The sequence below is a fragment of the Hemiscyllium ocellatum genome, chromosome 10 (assembly GCF_020745735.1).
Source record: "Hemiscyllium ocellatum isolate sHemOce1 chromosome 10, sHemOce1.pat.X.cur, whole genome shotgun sequence".
Taxonomy (NCBI): Eukaryota; Metazoa; Chordata; class Chondrichthyes; order Orectolobiformes; family Hemiscylliidae; genus Hemiscyllium; species Hemiscyllium ocellatum.
The window spans coordinates 109,567,360-109,585,400 of record NC_083410.1 but is presented as its reverse complement, the minus strand read 5'-3'; the positions used below and the strand labels follow the sequence as shown (position 1 = coordinate 109,585,400).

Below are 18,041 nucleotides of genomic sequence, written 5' to 3'. Positions count from 1 at the left end.
ATCTTTCTCTACTGCTCTCATGGTACCAGGCTTTAGAAACCTCTATCAAATCCCCTCTTAACCTCCTCTTGCCAACAAACGTACCTGGACAATTTTCCACTTTACCAAGCAGATACCGGTATTGTAGCTGTGCTGATCTGGGGATTGCTTTCCCAATTTTGGCGCATGCCCTCCCCCCGAACCCCGCCCCAAGGTGTTAATACAGAGTCATAGAGAGTGGTTCTGTCGGATTTTGCAGTGTGGGCCTATCAGAATGTGCCTCCATTTTGTTTGGCTGTCTGACCAGTTTTGTTCTTATTCAGTGTTTTCATATTGATTTGATACAACAGAGTGACTTGTTCACCACTTCAGATAAGGGTTAAGAGGAAACCTTGTGTGTCTGGAGCCACAGATCAGACAGATTGAGGAAGAGTGCCAGGCTTCCTGCTCTGAAGGACATTTGTAAATTGGGTGAGGGGATTCTTTTAAAAGCAATCTGGCAGCTTCTTGCTCACTATTAGCAATGTCCTTTAGATTGCAGACTTAATGTGCATTAATTTTGTCTTGTAACATAACCACTGTGCTACTGTACACATGGATACACAAAAGGTCCAGTCTATGGTCGGATATGTTCAGGAGGATAACAGAGCAGCACATCACCACAGTGATCCGTGATTGTCAAATATCCACAAGTGAAGAAATACTATTGGATTGTTCTTGGGAGGGATCAGGTGCAAACCTTTGAGTTCATTGCTGTTTTCCTTGCTGGAAAACTCACAGAGAGCAGGGCTGAGTCTTGAACTGGAAATATGATTATCAAGAGCCAGCTTCAGCTCTGTGGTAGCATCACAGACTTGTGGGTTCAAGTCTCATGACGCGATTCTAAGAATAGCAGAACAGCTCTTCCTGCTTTCCTTCCACAAAACTGATGCCTCCATCTGCATCGCCCTGTTAACAGATCATAGAATCCCTCCAGCTTGGAAACAGGCCATTTGGCCCAGTGAGTCCACACTGGCTCTCCAAAGAGCATCCCACCCAGACGCAGCCTATTCCTGTAATCCTGCATTTGTCATGGCTAACCCACCTAACTTGCACATCCCTGAAAACTATGGGCAATTTAGCAAGGCCAGAGATGGATTGTGGGAGGAAACCAGAGCACACAGAGGAAACCCACGCAGACACGGGGAGAATGCACAAACCCCACACAGTTGCCCCGAGGGTGGAATTGAACCCGAGTCCTTGATACTGTGAGGTAACAGTGTTAGCCTCTGAGTTACCCAGGTGTGCCAGTTTTTAATTATATGAATGGTTTGTGAGATCTTGCTGTGCTCCAACTGTTTGCCTCATTTTCTAGGTTCCAAAAGTACTTCATTCAGTACAAAGAACCATAAAGAGGTGCTCTTTCAATCTGAGGTTGCTTTTTTAAAAATCTGTTCAGTTCCCATGGTTGCAATCTCCATCTGAAGGAAAGAAAAGTGTGCCATTCTGGCACAGGCTGTCTGAAAGGATGGTACAAACAAATCTGATATTGCAAGCTGCAACTGATAAATACATTAAGAGGATAAAAATGAAATGCTGATGGGGAAGGAGACGGCAGTGGGACTAATTCAATCATACTGTCAAAGAACCAGCACACACACAATGGACAGAGCGGCCATCGTCTGTTCTACACAACTGTAACATTCTTCAAGAATGTGTACAAAGCAAGGAATTGTTTTCTCCCAGAAGGTTCTGATCCCAAGTTAGGTTTAAACATGATGTATCCCACGAAAGATGTAAAGGAGGTCACCTTTATTCTTGCACAAATAAGGAATATTCATCAAGTGGAATCTAACATTTGCCGTGACTAACTAATAAACTATGTTCAATTCTATTGGATATGTCTTTAGACCTTATTTACTGTGTTGTTGTGTACTCAAAGTCAACAGAAAAGTTATTCAGCCTCTGGTATTGTTAAAATGTCACTGTTTGTTAATTCCACACAAGAGAGATATGGATGGGCAGAAACTTTGTTTTTGATCAACTTGCACCCAAGTACATTTTTAGTAGTCTGTGAATTATTGTGTCTGTGCTGAGCTGATTAGCTAAGCGGCACTTCCTACAATGACGTAAATTTGTGAGCTGCATTGCCAACTATTGGTGTGAAGTATAGCAACACAATTCATTCTTGTACTTCCGTCTTCACTTGAACGTTGGAGAGGTGACGCTGGAATTGACTCCTCATGAATATAGAAGAGCTGCCCACAGCCATGATATTATTGAATTGCAGGGCAGGATCAAGGGGCTGAATGGCCGACTCCTGTTCCTATGACTCTCAGTCTTCCAGGCAATTAACCCTTTCAGATTCCTATCATTTTCTTTTTCAGAATTCAATCAAGGTCGAGTAAATATAATCAATTCATCCTTTTGGAATACACTGTGAAAATATCTGTTGGCCCAGATACATAACATTTGGGGTCACAGAGAAGGGGTTCATTTAGCCTCATTCCCATCAGATCATTGCTCATTGCGATTTAAACTCCACATTCCCACCTTTGTCCCATATTCCTTCATGCCTTTTGTTAACATCTATCAATCTCAAATATAATACCACGCAACTTAATTCTACTGAAAAACATACTAAAAATTTGAAGCTTTTTTTGAACCCACCAGGATTATTTGCATCTCTCTCCTGTGTGAAAGGAGTGTACTGATTGGTTGGCAAGTGAGCTCTGATTGGTAGAGGCATTACCATGGAGAATGCACCAGTTGAATGGTGACCGACAGTGAACCACCGAGCTTGTTTAAATTTAAACCAGTCTGGTTGAGTCTGCTTGGCTAAGGCATTGCCCTGAGGAACGAAACTAGGAAACGGTTGTCACTTACTTTATTGAGTTGAAAAGGCCAAGTGCATGCATGTTCTGTCTGCAAAAGTAAGGCCCCTGTGACCTATATATATGTACATGCCAGTACAGTCAAATATCTACATCTTATTAAAGATCTGCAAATCTGCACTTCCTACATGTGGGATTTTACCACTTGTGCTTTCCTTGAGCATCAGAGCCCTCCATTTCAGTTGCCAACAGCAGGAAGAACAGGAGCTTGGACCAGGGGCCTGTCGGGAAAGGTGAGTCACTGACTTAAAACCTTAAAAGCCACCTCGAGCGTCAGCAGTACCTTGGACAGCAGAGGTTTCTGGCAAAGGAGGGACATTTTCTTCCACTCAGCTTTATAAGTGAGTATTTTCTAAACCTGAGACTCTACACTTGAAGGACCTACCACCCGTCTACCTCCTCTAACCTTAAACACCAGGGAGACAATGGTTAGGCCCCATTTGGTGTACTGTGTCCAGTTTAGGTCCCCACACCTCAGGAAGGATATACTGGCACTGGAACGTGTCCAGCGGAGATTCACACGGATGATCCCTGGAATGTTGGTCTAACATGCGAGGAACGGCTGAGGATCCTGGGATTGTGTTCATTGGAGTTTAGAAGATTAAGGGGAGACTTAATAGAAACTTACAAGATAATACATGGCTTGGAAAGGGTGGATGCTAGGAAATTGTTTCCGTTAGGCAAGGAGACTAGGACCCGTGGACACAGCCTTAAAATTAGAGGGGGTCAATTCAGAACAGAAATGTGGAGACATTTCTTCAGCCAGAGAGTGGTGGGTCTGTGGAATTCATTGCCGCAGAGTGCAGTGGAGGCCGGGATGCTAAATGACTTCAAGGCAGAGATTGATAGATTCTTGATGTCTCGAGGAATTAAGGGCTATGGGGAGAATGCGGGTAAGTGAAGTTGAAATGCCCATCAGCCATGATTGAATGGCGGAGTGGACTCAATGGGCCGAATGGCCTTACTTCCACTCCTATGTCTTATGGTCTTATGGACATCAGGTAAGCTTCTCTTCTAAGCTTCTCTTTATTTTAAACTTTCTGATAAGAGGTCTAGCTGGGATGGCAGTGCAGGGAGAGGAATGCTCCTCCGGCATGGTGCTTGAGGTGAGGGACGCCATTAGTGTCACATCCAAGTACATCTGCATGAAGTTCACCCAACTCTTGCTCCTCCAAGACCGCGTGAGGGAACTGGAGCGGGAGCTGGATGAACTTCAGATCATTCGGGAGGCAGAGGCTGTGATAGATAAGAGTTACAGAGAAGTAGCTACCCCTCGGCACGAAGAAAGCTGGGTAACCTTTAGAAGGGGAAAAACAGCCAGTGCAGAGGTCCCCTGTGGTTGTTCCCCTGGAAGACAAGTATACCCTTTTGGATACTGTTGGGGGGGAACAACTTACGAGGGGCATGCACTGGGGTTCAGGTCTCTGGAACAGAGTCTATCTCTGTTGCACAGAAGGGAAAGGGGGAAAGGAGGAGAGTGTTAGTCATTGGGAACTCAGTAGTGAGAAAAGTCAGATACAAGGTTTGTTGGGAACGAAAGAGACTCATGGTTGGTGTGTTGCCTCTCAGGTGCCATGGTCCGTGATGTCTTGGATATCTTTGGGGTCCTGAAGGGAGAGGGTGACTAGCCCCAAGTCGTTGTCCATGTAGGTATCAATGGCATAGGTAGAAAGAAGGATAGGGATGTAAGGCAGGATTTCAGGGAGCTAGGGTGGAAGCTGAGAGCTAGAACAGAGTTGTTATCTCTGGTTTGTTACTCGTGCCATGTGATAGCGAGGCAAGTAATAGAGAGAGATATCAGCTGAAGACGTGGCTGCAGGGATGGTGCAGGAGGGAGGGTTACAGGTTTATGAAATTGAGGCTCATTCTGGGGAAAATTTTTGTCCAATATGTGCAGGAGAGTTTCCTGACACAGTATATCGAAGGACTGACAAGAAGTGAGGAGCCACATTGGATCTGGTACTTGGTAATGAACCAGGCCAGGTGTTTGATTTAGTGATAAGTGAGCACTTTGGAGAGAGTGACCATAAATTGGTAACGTTTAGTTCAGTGAGAGAAAGGGATAGGTACATTCCAAAGGGCAAGAGTTATAGATGGGGGAAGGGCAATTATAATGCGATTAGGCAAGACTTAGGAGGCATAGAATGGGGCAGCAAGATCCAGGGGGTGGGGATAATCAAAACATGGAGCTGATTTAAGGAACTAGTCCCGTTTGTCTAGTCCACATCTATCCCATCCATGTACCTGTCCAAATGTTTCTTAAATGGTAATGTTGTACTCACCTCCACTGCTACCTCTGATAGCCTGTTCCAGACGCTCACCACCCTCTGTATGGAAACATTGCCCCACCGGACCCTTTTGTGTCTCTCTCCCCCCTCACTTTAAACTATGCCCTCTAGTTTTAGCATCTGAACTCACATTCTAGGAATAAAAAGATATGATTACAAATGTAAGTGATTATTATTCCAATTCCCATAAAAGCCACGAGGGTGAACTATGATATCTCTACCGTAGTTTCAGCTGAGGATGGCTAACCGAGCCCAGACCAGCAGTGAACCTTTCAGTCTGCTTTCTTCAGTTTTTGCATTGATCAACAAAGCCATCAAAAAATTGATAACTTTAATTTCAGTAATAAAACAAACCTCAAAGTTAACAGAAACCAGAAACAAATGCGTTGACTGAATTATTCAATATTACTAAGATTTGAAAAAGGTAATGATTATATTCACTCCTGTAGCACACCTAAATCAATTAGATTTTTTTAAGTGGTGCTGAATGAACTACAGAATTGTCAAAATTGGCAACAGATGGATGAGTCAAAACAACTAGGTCCAAGGTTTATTTCTGACTGTACATTACAAACAGAAAGAAATCAAAAATAGTGTTATTATCACACCTCCATGATCAAGTAACAAAGAAAAACAAAAGTGCTTAAAACAGTGGAACACATTTCTTGAAAAAGAAGCCATACTTTTAAAATTGCAACTTTAAAATAAATTCCATTTTTAACTATTCAAAGATTACAAATGCAATAAAATTTCTTATTTACTATTTTTAAAGCATAAACCATTTGACAAATAAAACTTTTATTTTAGTGCTTTTAGCTTTGTTTTGTAAGTGCATGATACTGCAAAAAATGCCCCAACTTAACACAACACTATCTTTCCAGTTCTGCCTCCAGTATCTCTCCCCAAGCATCTGCATCCATTTCACACATACTGTTGTGCAGAAGCTCAGCTGCAGAATGAATGTGACTGTATTGACCATCTAACCATGCGCGTTTTATGTTGCTTTTCTTGTAGTTCCTCATCAAAGTAACCTGAATATTAAGCAAATAAAATGTTTCAATTTTAATATTCCTTTTATCACTTATGAAATAAAAGCCAACAGCGTATATGGGCTAAATCAACAACTAAGGACATTCTACTTGCCAATAATGTATTTGCACGAAGTAGAAAGTTACATTTGATGAAAATGCTGCACAATAACCAATTTCATCTCTGACTGAGGAAAAAAGGCTGGTCAGTTTTTTTAAAAATGTTGTGAATGCAATGTTATTTTACAGCATGACATGATTTTTATACAATCCATGTTATAATTTATCATTAAACTCTGTTGCCTCAGCCATTAGCCTTTTTGTTTTCTGATCTACCTTGTATCCCGGTCAAACGTTTCAATTTTAAAAGCATGCTAAATTTTCATTGCCCTACCAATGCAGCTGCAAATCATGGAATTCCCTCCCCAAACTCTCCACCTCATTTAAGAGGCTCCTTAATCTGATTTCTTTGAGCAAGCTTTTGGTCATCTACCCACTTGGGATTTGGTGAGAAATTGTGCTTTATAGCACTTTCCTGCAGGTACGTCTTATTATATAAATGACATTATGTAAATACATGAAACTGTTTTTGTAATAAACACATATTTCGTGATCTCTTAGTCAACAGTAGATCGACAAACTCTTGTTAATTTTTTAACAACAATATCGGGGTTAATGAACAGAGACTCTTGTGCTAGTAGCTCTCACATGGAGTTTCTTTTAAGATTTACTTGTGAAAGATGCAATTGAAATCTCTGTTTAAAAAAAGATGCAAAGTATTGACTTTGCTATGATATCTTGGTTATAGTTCTCCCTGTAAAGTGGAAACTTTACATTGCTACTAGAAATAAAGGCAGGTTGCTGAGGGATCCTACAATCCCAACAGTGTGGCAGATTATAGAATACACGTATGGTCAAACTAGGTTAAAAATGCCCAAACTGCATGCATAATTTCTTCAAACAGAAAAAAATATAAACTTTTTTTATTCCATCAGTCTAAGATGGATTGAAGCTAGGTCCTAAAGGTGAATGAAAATGTGCTAAACTTCTGGTTAACATAGAAAAGTGTTGCAAGTCTGAGGATTGGGAGAATTTTAGAATTCAGTTAAGGAAGACCAAGCAATTAATCAAGACAAAGTGAATAGAATATGAAAGTAAACAGCAAGATGCATAAGGAAGGGGCTTCCAAAGCAGGGGATTACAGACTTGTTAGCTTGACTTTACTAATAAGGAGAATACTCTAAACTATTATAAAAGGTTGTGATTTCTGGAAAGTTAGAAAAAAAAATTCGACACCAAGTTATAGTCTAACAAGTGAACTCCAAATCACAACCTTTCAGGTGAAGTCACCTGCAGAAGGAGCAATGCTCCAAAAGCTTGTGATTTCAAATAAACCTGTTGGACTATAACCTGGTGTCATGCGACTTCTGACTTTGTCCACCCAACCCAATACTGGCGCCTCACAGAAAATAATTGTCTGATTGGGAAGAATCAACATGAATTAATGAAGGGGAAATCACGTTTGACAAGCCTGATGTGGCTGTTTGAGGATATCAGTAGAGTTGGTGTGAGGGAACAAGTGGAAATATTTGGATTTTCACTTCTGATAAAGTCTGACTCAGAAAGTTATTTAAGTTTAAAGCATATGAAATTAAAGCATATTCTAACATGGATTGAAGATTGTTAACAGGCAGAAATAAATGGATCACTCTCAGATTGGCAGGCTGTGACCAGCGAGGTACTATAGATATCAGTGCTTGGGTCCCAGTTGTTCACACTCTATATCAATGATTTGGATATGGGGACAGACTGTATTATTTCTAAGATTGTAGTTGATAGTTGTGAGAATGAGAGTTGCGAGGAGAATGCAAACGGACTTAGCTGGATTTAGACATGCTGAGTGAATGGGGCAAGAGGTTACCAGGTGGACTATGATGTGAATAGGTGTGACAATATTCACGTAAGTAGGGGGAATGAAGGTTCAGAGTATTTATGAAATGATGGGAGATTAGTAAATCCAAAGGGACCTGGATGACCTCATTCCAAAGTTGCTGAAAGCAAGCAATTTGGAAGGTAGACAGCATGTTAATTTTTATTACAAGAGGATGGCAGCACAGAGGTAGGAAAATTTCAATTGTATAGAACCTGTGTTAGAGCACATTGGGAATACTGTGTGCAGTAAAGAAGGGTACACTTGCCACAGAGGTATTCCTGGAATGATGGAGCTATCCAGGAGCAGAGAAATAGGAAACTGGGCCTGCATTCTCTTACGTTTAAAAAAATGAGAGTTGGCCTCATATAACTTGCAAAATTCATCAAGGGATAGACAGATTAAATGCACAAGGGATGTTGCTTTACTCTCAGGGTGGGGACCATAGTCTCAGAATAACAGGCAACTTCTTCGGGAATGAGGTGAGAAGGTGCCATTAATATTCCCTTCAGGACCTGCTTTGGCACTGTCAAAACATTGAGTATGCCAAACTAAAGTACACTGCATACTTGCAGTGGTCCCCACGGTTATTACAGATGGAGTTATCCAACTTTCAATACAATACAAAAGCTTTTAAGAAAAATTGCAACAAATGTTTATTGCAGAACTCTACAAATGTGGGTCATATGAAGAAAGATTTTTTTTATTTATTCATTGGAATGTGGGCTTAAGTGGCTGGGCCTGCATTTATTATTGGTTCCCCTTGGGAAGGTGGTGGAGAGCTGCCTTCTTGAACAGCTGCAGTCCATGTGCTCTAGGTAGACACTGTAGGTTAGGGAGGGAGTTCCAAGATTTTCACCACACAACACTGAAGGAATAGTGATAAGTTTCCAAATCAGCATGGTGAAGTGATTCAAAAACTACACTGCTTCATAAACATCAATAAAAGGAAACACTGTGACTGGCAATCAGAACATTGCTGATGCCAGAAATCTGAACCAGGAACCGAAAATGCTGGAAAGACTCGGCTTCTGTGAACAGACGAACTGAGTTAATGATTTAAGTCGATAATTTTTTTAAGAGATAGAATAGGTTTTGAATGAGGGCTGGGTAGGACAAGAACAAAAAGAGGGTCTGTGATAGGAAGACAGGAGGAATTGAATACAGAAGAGTTAAACCAATGTTTCAAAGAGAATGCAGATGGGACAAGGAAAAAGGCAAAAGATACACCGACAGCAGGTCCCTCCCTATAATAATAGGAAGATTTGGAGATGCCGGTGTTGGACTGGGGTGTACAAAGTTAAAAGTCACACAACACCAGGTTATAGTCCAACAGGTTTAATTGGAGGCACACTAGCTTTCGGAGGTCCTGATGAAACAGCGTCGCTCCGAAAGCTAGTGTGCTTCCAATTAAACCTGTTGGACTATAACCTGGTGTTGTGTGATTTTTAACTATTTTAGGAAGGATATCGTTAAGCTGGAGAGGATTAAGAATAGGATGGTGCAGCAAATGAAGGTTTTGAGTTGTCACCTTATAGAGATTTATAAAATTATGACAGATATAGTTCCAGGGAATGGCAGTTATCTTTTGCCTAAGGTGGGGCATTTCAAGATTAGGGGGCATGTTTTTCTGGTGAGAGGAGAAAGATTTTAAGAAGAATGTGGGGCAATTGGTTTTCACAGAGAGTGGTCCATATGTGGAATGAACTTCCAGGGGAGGGTGTGGATGCAGGTACAGTTGCAATATTTAAAAGACATTTAGATAAGGACGTGAATTAAAAAAATATTTGGAGGGATATGGGCCAAATGCAGGCAGGTGGGTCTGGTTTAGTTTGGAATTATGTTCAGCATGGACTGGTTGGACCAAAGGGTATGTTTCTGTGCTATGATTCTAAATGATGTGCCAAGAGCAGGTGCCAAACCGAAAGAAAAATAACATAATGTAAATAAAAAAAGTGTCTGTTGACCACTGGCACCGTCCATCTGGCGGAATCTGCGATCAGACTTAACGATTTCTTCTTTAACTCATTTCACTACCTCCAAAAAGGTGTTGCTATGCATATCCATTTAGATCCTAGCCATGCCAATCTTTTTATCAGATACGTGGAACATTCCTTGCTCCAGTCCTACTCAGATCCCCTCCATTGTGCACCTGCTCTCGGTACATCTTGTTTCTTTCCTTGTTCCAACTTTACTTTCTTTGGCCCTGGGGCCTAGCTCTTCTACCACTCAGTTCCTCCTGATTTCCATTCCATCGCAGGTTTTTCTTTTAGATTAGATTAGATTACTTACAGTGTGGAAACAGGCCCTTCGGCCCAACAAGTCCACACTGACCCACCGAAGCACAACCCACCCATACCCCTACATTTACCCCTTACATAACACTACGGGCAATTTAGCATGGCCAATTCACCTGACCCGCACATCTTTGTGACTGTGGGAGGAAACCGGAGCACCCGGAGGAAACCCACGCAGACACGGGGAGAACGTGCCAACTCCACACAGTCAGTCACCTGACTGAATTGAACCCGGGCCTCAGGTGCTGTGAGGCAGCAGTGCTAACCACTGTGCCACCGTGCCACCCAGTCCTGATGAAAGGTCATCAACCTGATGCTGGAAGACCTGATGAGTAATACTAGCATTTCCTATTTTTATTTTGAAACTATCAATTTGCTTTTTATCTACAGTGATTAATCAACTCTGCTTATATTCATAGCTTTTTTCTGTGAAAGTCACATTACAAAATGTAGTTATGCTTATATGTCCTGTACTGCATAAACAGAGGTCATAAAATCATTGAATAAGATAGGAGGAGGTCTGGAGTTCAAGTCGCATCTGCTCCAGAGGCGTGTAATAAAATTTCTGAACAGGTTGATCAGAAAGTATCCTGAAGGTGGCCATTTGGATCATCAATTCTGTGCTAGCTCTTTTTCCATGTTCCTGAAACATTTTCTTTCTCATGTCTTTATCCAATTCTTTTTTGAGGGGCTCCTGTCAAAACTGTCTCCATCAGCCTATCAAATGGCATATTCCAAATGATAACTGCTTGCTGCAAAAAATGATTTTCTCATATCACTCCACATTCTTTAACTAATCAACTCAGAATTCTGTATTCTGGTTATCAACCGGAAACAGATCTTACTCCCTCAACTCTCTAATTTTAAATACCTTCATCAAACCTCCTGTTGCCTTTTCTGCAATGAGAACAATCCCAGTTCTCCAGTGTCTCTGCATAACTGTAATCCCTCATCCCTTGAACTATCTTGGTGATGTAGTAGTAGTGTCACTGGACTAATAATAGAGGATATTTTTTGCTCTGGAGATTTGGGTTCAATTTGAAAAGAACACAAAGATTTTGGAGGGAATACTTGTATTCTCTCCAAACTCTGTGTTCTTTTCAAACTGGCCTGTTTACAATTGAACCCACATGTCCAAAGTAGTACCAGTATCATTAGTCCAATGACACTACTACTATATCGCTATTTACCTGCTTTACTGTACGGTGTCCACTCCAGCAGCCTTTCTATATCCTCTTAACATCTATCATGGTCTTTTTCATCTCATATGGTCTGGCATTACCATACTTGTCTATCCTGGGCTTTGCTAATAATTTTTTATATCAGAAGTGCATGCTGCTCCCTGCTGGATGGAATGAGCATTCTCCTTAAAGTGTTTCCATTACTATAATATTTGCGTTTATAATGATATATTGGACAACAGCAGGGAGAATACTGGTGAAAAAGAGAAACAGTGGTGACAGTGAAACACTCTTGAGAAAAAAGGAACAGGGTGGAAGTCAACAATAAAAATGCTTAAACTTTCATGCAAATCACTGCCAACTGCACAAACCTTCCATGAAAGTCCATGTGCTCGATCCCACTGTACCTCTCTCTTGCAGACAGCCAATATGGTCAGGCAATGATTGTACCACAGGCTGTCACTGGTTTCGATCAGATCATTCCATGCTTTGCATGTTATTGCAGCATTAGCCAGGCTTCGAATGTCCAGTTCGCTGAAAATTTTCAGAGTTAACTCTCGTGGCAAAAACTGGGCAAAATCATAACGATTTTGCAGTTTTTTCTGCCCAGTGGAGAAAATTGTTTTGTCTTCACGAATAGCAATCTGCTTATTTCTTTTGCAAGACCTTTGCATAGTTTATTTTTGTTCCAGAATCTCGAGATCTTTTGAATCAACCAAATCAAATTTTAACTAATCTTATTAGTTGATTCTCTGTCTCACTCACATAAGACGTTATCGCCAAACTGCTTGTCCTTCTATTTATTACTCATCCCTTTTTTTGTGAATTTCTTACATCACTGTCATTGCTGTTTTTTTCTTTAATCTCCTTTCTTTCGGTTGTCTATGAGCTCCTCAGTCTCCTCTCCTCAGGCCGTGTGCTACTCTGCAGACCTCTGAAAAATATTGTTTACAGATTTATTCTTTTTTGGATTTTTTAATGCTCGAGACACACAGCAAATCATTAACAGAAAGGAAAAACCAAGGAACTGCAGATGTTGGAAATCAGAAACAAAATATTGCCAGAAAAACTCAGCAGCTGTGCAGCATCTATGGAGAGAAAGCAAAGTTAACATTTTGGATCCAGTAAAGGTTCTGAAGAGGGGTTACTGGACCTGAAATGTTTACTCTGCTTTCGCTCCCCAGATGCTGCCAGACCCACTGACCTTTTGCAGCAACTTCTGATTTCATCATTAGTAGAAAGGCTTTATCATGTCAGTTTTAACCTGATACCTGTTGTTAAAATACAAAATATGTAATTGGTTCTGGATTATAAATTGCTAATTTATACCAAGTTATCCTGCAACTATCAATTGTATAACCCGAGTCTGTACCTGAATCTGCAAACTGTGAAACTTCTTTCACTGCAGGTAAATCATCAGTCTACACTGTTTATCCATGTACAGAGGAACCTCAATTATCCAAAGGTCACAGGACAGGCAGTATGTCATTCAGTTAATCAAATTCCGGATAATCAAATGCAGGATAATTGGGCATGATATCTTTGAATATGTAAAGTGCATATTTTGGTCTGTATAGTTTAGCCTGTCCTTTTAGCACAACTATTTACAGCTTAACTCTCTGTACCTGCCAAATTAATCTGAAATTTAGTCTTTTTTAAACCCCATTTTCTGTCAATGTTTTTCTGTATTCATCACAGGACCATGACACATTTTTCATGTTCCATGGCTTATCACCTAGAGATGACTGTCCTGATTTGACATGTATTTGATTTGATTTATTATCATCACTTGTACCATGAACAGTGAAAAGTTTTGTTTTGCGTGTAGTACAGGCAAAGCATAACATACAAAGATAATAGAGTGATTGACCAGAGGGAGGAATACAAAGTTACGGCTGTGAAGAAGGTGCATGAAAAACACTATCAACATTAGATTTGAGATTTGAAATTTGAGGTCCAATCTGTTGCTTATTTCTGGAGGCATTGCCTTCTCTGTTTCTACTACTTACCCACTTCATCCTCACTCCCCCACTGTCTCCCCCCTCCATCCTCACTCCCCCGCTGTCTCCCCTCCCATTCTCACTTCGCCCCATCCTCACTCCCCACAATCCCCACTCCCCATCCTCACTCCCCTATCCACACCACCCACCATCCCCACTCGTCATCCCCACTCCCCAATCCTCACTCGCCCATCCCCACTCCCCATCATCTCCATATCCCCACTCCCCCGCTGTCTCCGCCCTCCATCCTCACTACCCACCATCCCCACTCCCCCTATCCCCACTCCCCACCATTCCCCCATTCCTCACTCCCCATCATGCCTACTACCCCATCCTCACACCCGATCATCCCCTCTCTCCCATCTTCATTCTCGATCATCCACCCCATCCCCACTCCACACCATCCACCCAACCCCAACTCCCCCCATCCACACTCCCCACCATCCTCACTATCCCCCCCAACCTCACTCACCACCATCCCATTCTCACTCCCCCATCCTCACTCCCCACCATCTCCCCCATTCTCACTCCCCACTATCCCTCCCCATCCTCACTCCCCATCATCCTAACTCCCCACCATCCTAACTCCCCATCCTCACTCCCCACCATCCTCACTCCACCATCTTCACTCCCCACCATGCCCACTACCCCAATCCTTACTCCCGACCATCCCCATTCCCCAATCCTCACTCCAGACCATCCCCACTCCCCACCATCCCCACTATCCCCCCAACCTCACTCACCACCATCCCATCTTCACTCCCCACCATTCTAACTCCCCCATCCTCACTCCCCACCATCTCCCATCGCCTATCCTCACTCCCCACCAACCCCCCCATCCTCACTCCCCACCAACCCCCCCATCCTCACTCCCCACCAACCCCCCCATCCTCACTCCCCACCATCCCCCACATCCTCACTCCCCACCATCCCCCCATCCCCACACCCCCATCCTCACTCCCCACCATCCCCCACATCCTCACTCCCCTATCCTCACTCCCCACCATCCCCCATCCCCACACCCCCATCCTCATCCCCCCATCCTCACTCCCCACTCCTCCTCACTCCCCCATCCTCACTCCCCACTCCCCCCATCCTCACTCCCCACTCCTCCCATCCCCCCATCCTCACTCCCCACTCCTCCTCATCCCCCCATCCTCACTCCCCACTCCTCCTCATCCCCCCATCCTCACTCCCCACTCCTCCTCACTCCCCCATCCTCACTCCCCACTCCCCCCATCCTCACTCCCCACTCCTCCTCATCCCCCCATCCTCACTCCCCACTCCTCCTCATCCCCCCATCCTCACTCCCCACTCCCCCCATCCTCACTCCCCACTCCTCCTCATCCCCCCATCCTCACTCCCCACTCCTCCTCATCCCCCCATCCTCACTCCCCACTCCTCCTCATCCCCCATCCTCACTCCCCACTCCTCCTCATCCCCCCATCCTCACTCCCCACTCCTCCTCATCCCCCCATCCTCACTCCCCACTCCTCCTCATCCCCCCATCCTCACTCCCCACTCCTCCTCATCCCCCATCCTCACTCCCCACTCCTCCTCATCCCCCCATCCTCACTCCCCACTCCTCCTCACTCCCCCCTCCTCCTCACTCCCCCATCCTCACTCCCCACTCCCCCTCACTCCCCACTCCTCACTCCCCCCATCCTCACTCCCCACTCCTCCTCATCCCCCCATCCTCACTCCCCACTCCTCCTCATCCCCCATCCTCACTCCCCACTCCTCCTCATCCCCCATCCTCACTCCCCACTCCTCCTCATCCCCCCATCCTCACTCCCCACTCCTCCTCACTCCCCCATCCTCACTCCCCACTCCCCCCATCCTCACTCCCCACTCCTCCTCATCCCCCCATCCTCACTCCCCACTCCTCCTCATCCCCCCATCCTCACTCCCCACTCCTCCTCACTCCCCCATCCTCACTCCCCACTCCCCCATCCTCACTCCCCACTCCTCCTCACTCCCCACTCCCCCCATCCTCACTCCCCACTCCTCCTCATCCCCCCATCCTCACTCCCCACTCCTCCTCATCCCCCCATCCTCACTCCCCACTCCTCCTCATCCCCCCATCCTCACTCCCCACTCCTCCTCACTCCCCCATCCTCACTCCCCACTCCTCCTCACTCCCCCATCCTCACTCCCCACTCCTCCTCACTCCCCCATCCTCACTCCCCACTCCTCCTCATCCCCCCATCCTCACTCCCCACTCCTCCTCATCCCCCCATCCTCACTCCCCACTCCTCCTCACTCCCCCATCCTCACTCCCCACTCCTCCTCACTCCCCCATCCTCACTCCCCACTCCTCCTCACTCCCCCCTCCTCCTCACTCCCCCATCCTCACTCCCCACTCCCCCTCACTCCCCACTCCTCACTCCCCCCATCCTCACTCCCCACTCCTCCTCATCCCCCCATCCTCACTCCCCACTCCTCCTCATCCCCCATCCTCACTCCCCACTCCTCCTCATCCCCCATCCTCACTCCCCACTCCTCCTCATCCCCCCATCCTCACTCCCCACTCCTCCTCACTCCCCCCTCCTCCTCACTCCCCCATCCTCACTCCCCACTCCCCCCATCCTCACTCCCCACTCCTCCTCATCCCCCCATCCTCACTCCCCACTCCTCCTCATCCCCCCATCCTCACTCCCCACTCCTCCTCACTCCCCCATCCTCACTCCCCACTCCCCCCATCCTCACTCCCCACTCCTCCTCACTCCCCACTCCCCCCATCCTCACTCCCCACTCCTCCTCATCCCCCCATCCTCACTCCCCACTCCTCCTCATCCCCCCATCCTCACTCCCCACTCCTCCTCACTCCCCCATCCTCACTCCCCACTCCTCCTCACTCCCCCATCCTCACTCCCCACTCCTCCTCACTCCCCCATCCTCACTCCCCACTCCTCCTCATCCCCCCATCCTCACTCCCCACTCCTCCTCATCCCCCCATCCTCACTCCCCACTCCTCCTCACTCCCCCATCCTCACTCCCCACTCCTCCTCACTCCCCCATCCTCACTCCCCACTCCTCCTCACTCCCCACTCCCCCCATCCTCACTCCCCACTCCTCCTCATCCCCCCATCCTCACTCCCCACTCCTCCTCATCCCCCCATCCTCACTCCCCACTCCCCCCATCCTCACTCCCCACTCCTCCTCATCCCCCCATCCTCACTCCCCACTCCTCCTCATCCCCCCATCCTCACTCCCCACTCCTCCTCATCCCCCATCCTCACTCCCCACTCCTCCTCATCCCCCCATCCTCACTCCCCACTCCTCCTCACTCCCCCATCCTCACTCCCCACTCCCCCCATCCTCACTCCCCACTCCTCCTCATCCCCCATCCTCACTCCCCACTCCTCCTCATCCCCCCATCCTCACTCCCCACTCCTCCTCACTCCCCCATCCTCACTCCCCACTCCCCCATCCTCACTCCCCACTCCTCCTCACTCCCCACTCCCCCCATCCTCACTCCCCACTCCTCCTCATCCCCCCATCCTCACTCCCCACTCCTCCTCATCCCCCCATCCTCACTCCCCACTCCTCCTCACTCCTCCTCACTCCCCACTCCTCCTCATCCCCCCATCCTCACTCCCCACTCCTCCTCATCCCCCCATCCTCACTCCCCACTCCTCCTCATCCCCCCATCCTCACTCCCCACTCCTCCTCATCCCCCCATCCTCACTCCCCACTCCTCCTCACTCCTCCTCACTCCCCACTCCTCCTCATCCCCCCATCCTCACTCCCCACTCCTCCTCATCCCCCCATCCTCACTCCTCCTCATCCCTCACTGCCCACAGACTCCCTTCCATCTCCCCTCACCCCCATGTCCTCTCACCTATTCCCCTCACTATCCCCCAAGCCCTCGTTCTCCTCTGACTCCCCCCTCCCTCTTGCCCTCTCCCTCTCCCTCTCCTCCTCCTCCTCTCTCACTTTATTCTGATCTTGTTTGTTTTCGGTTTAAATCTCCGGCCGTTGATGTTTGTTTTTCTCCGACGTCACTCTCTCGCGCACCGCTTCCGCATTCGCACCGCACGGGGCATCCAACCGTCAGCCGTCAGCAGGGCGCAGGCGCGCGGGGGCCGGCGACCGTCAGCCGTCAGCAGAACGCAGGCGCGCGGGGGCCGGCGGCCGGGCGCGAAGGCTCCTGGGAGTTGTAGTTTAGGGGAGTTCTGACGGTACTCTTCGCTTCTTCTTTCTCCCGGTCCCAGCGGAGGGACAGTTTGTGCTGGGGCCGCACGGTGAGCGCCACCTTAGAGCAGCGGGAGGAATGTGAGCATCTTCCCAGGAACGGGAGGAGGATGGAACTGGAGCCAGAGGACGGGAGCGGGAATATCGCTCTAGCGGGAGGCCTGACCGCCGTAGGCCGCGGCCCCCTGCTCCGGGTGAGAGACCTCCTACATATCCCCTCCCTCCCGCAGCCCGTCCCTCCTCCCTCCCGCAGCCCCATGCGGCTCAG

The 18,041-nt window shown here is 46.6% G+C and overlaps 2 protein-coding genes across 2 annotated transcripts in view; one reads left to right on the top strand and one right to left on the bottom strand.

Moving 5' to 3' along the window:
• Positions 1 to 5,760: 5,760 nt before the first annotated feature.
• Positions 5,761 to 17,661, bottom strand: LOC132819899 (F-box only protein 48). The gene is made up of 3 exons (XM_060831855.1): positions 17,516 to 17,661; positions 11,948 to 12,510; positions 5,761 to 6,171 (listed from the first exon to the last, which is right to left on the bottom strand). The coding sequence occupies exons 2-3, from the start codon at positions 12,248 to 12,250 to the stop codon at positions 6,010 to 6,012; spliced, it is 465 nt and encodes a 154-aa protein (XP_060687838.1). The 5' UTR covers positions 12,251 to 12,510; positions 17,516 to 17,661; the 3' UTR covers positions 5,761 to 6,009.
• Positions 17,662 to 17,723: 62 nt separating this feature from the next.
• The window catches only part of aplf (aprataxin and PNKP like factor), a 57,660-nt gene continuing 57,342 nt past the window's right edge, over positions 17,724 to 18,041 (top strand). The window contains exon 1 of the mRNA XM_060831854.1: positions 17,724 to 17,967. Coding sequence (XP_060687837.1) covers positions 17,884 to 17,967 — 84 coding nt within the window. The 5' untranslated portion in view covers positions 17,724 to 17,883. The remainder of the gene's footprint in view (positions 17,968 to 18,041) is intronic.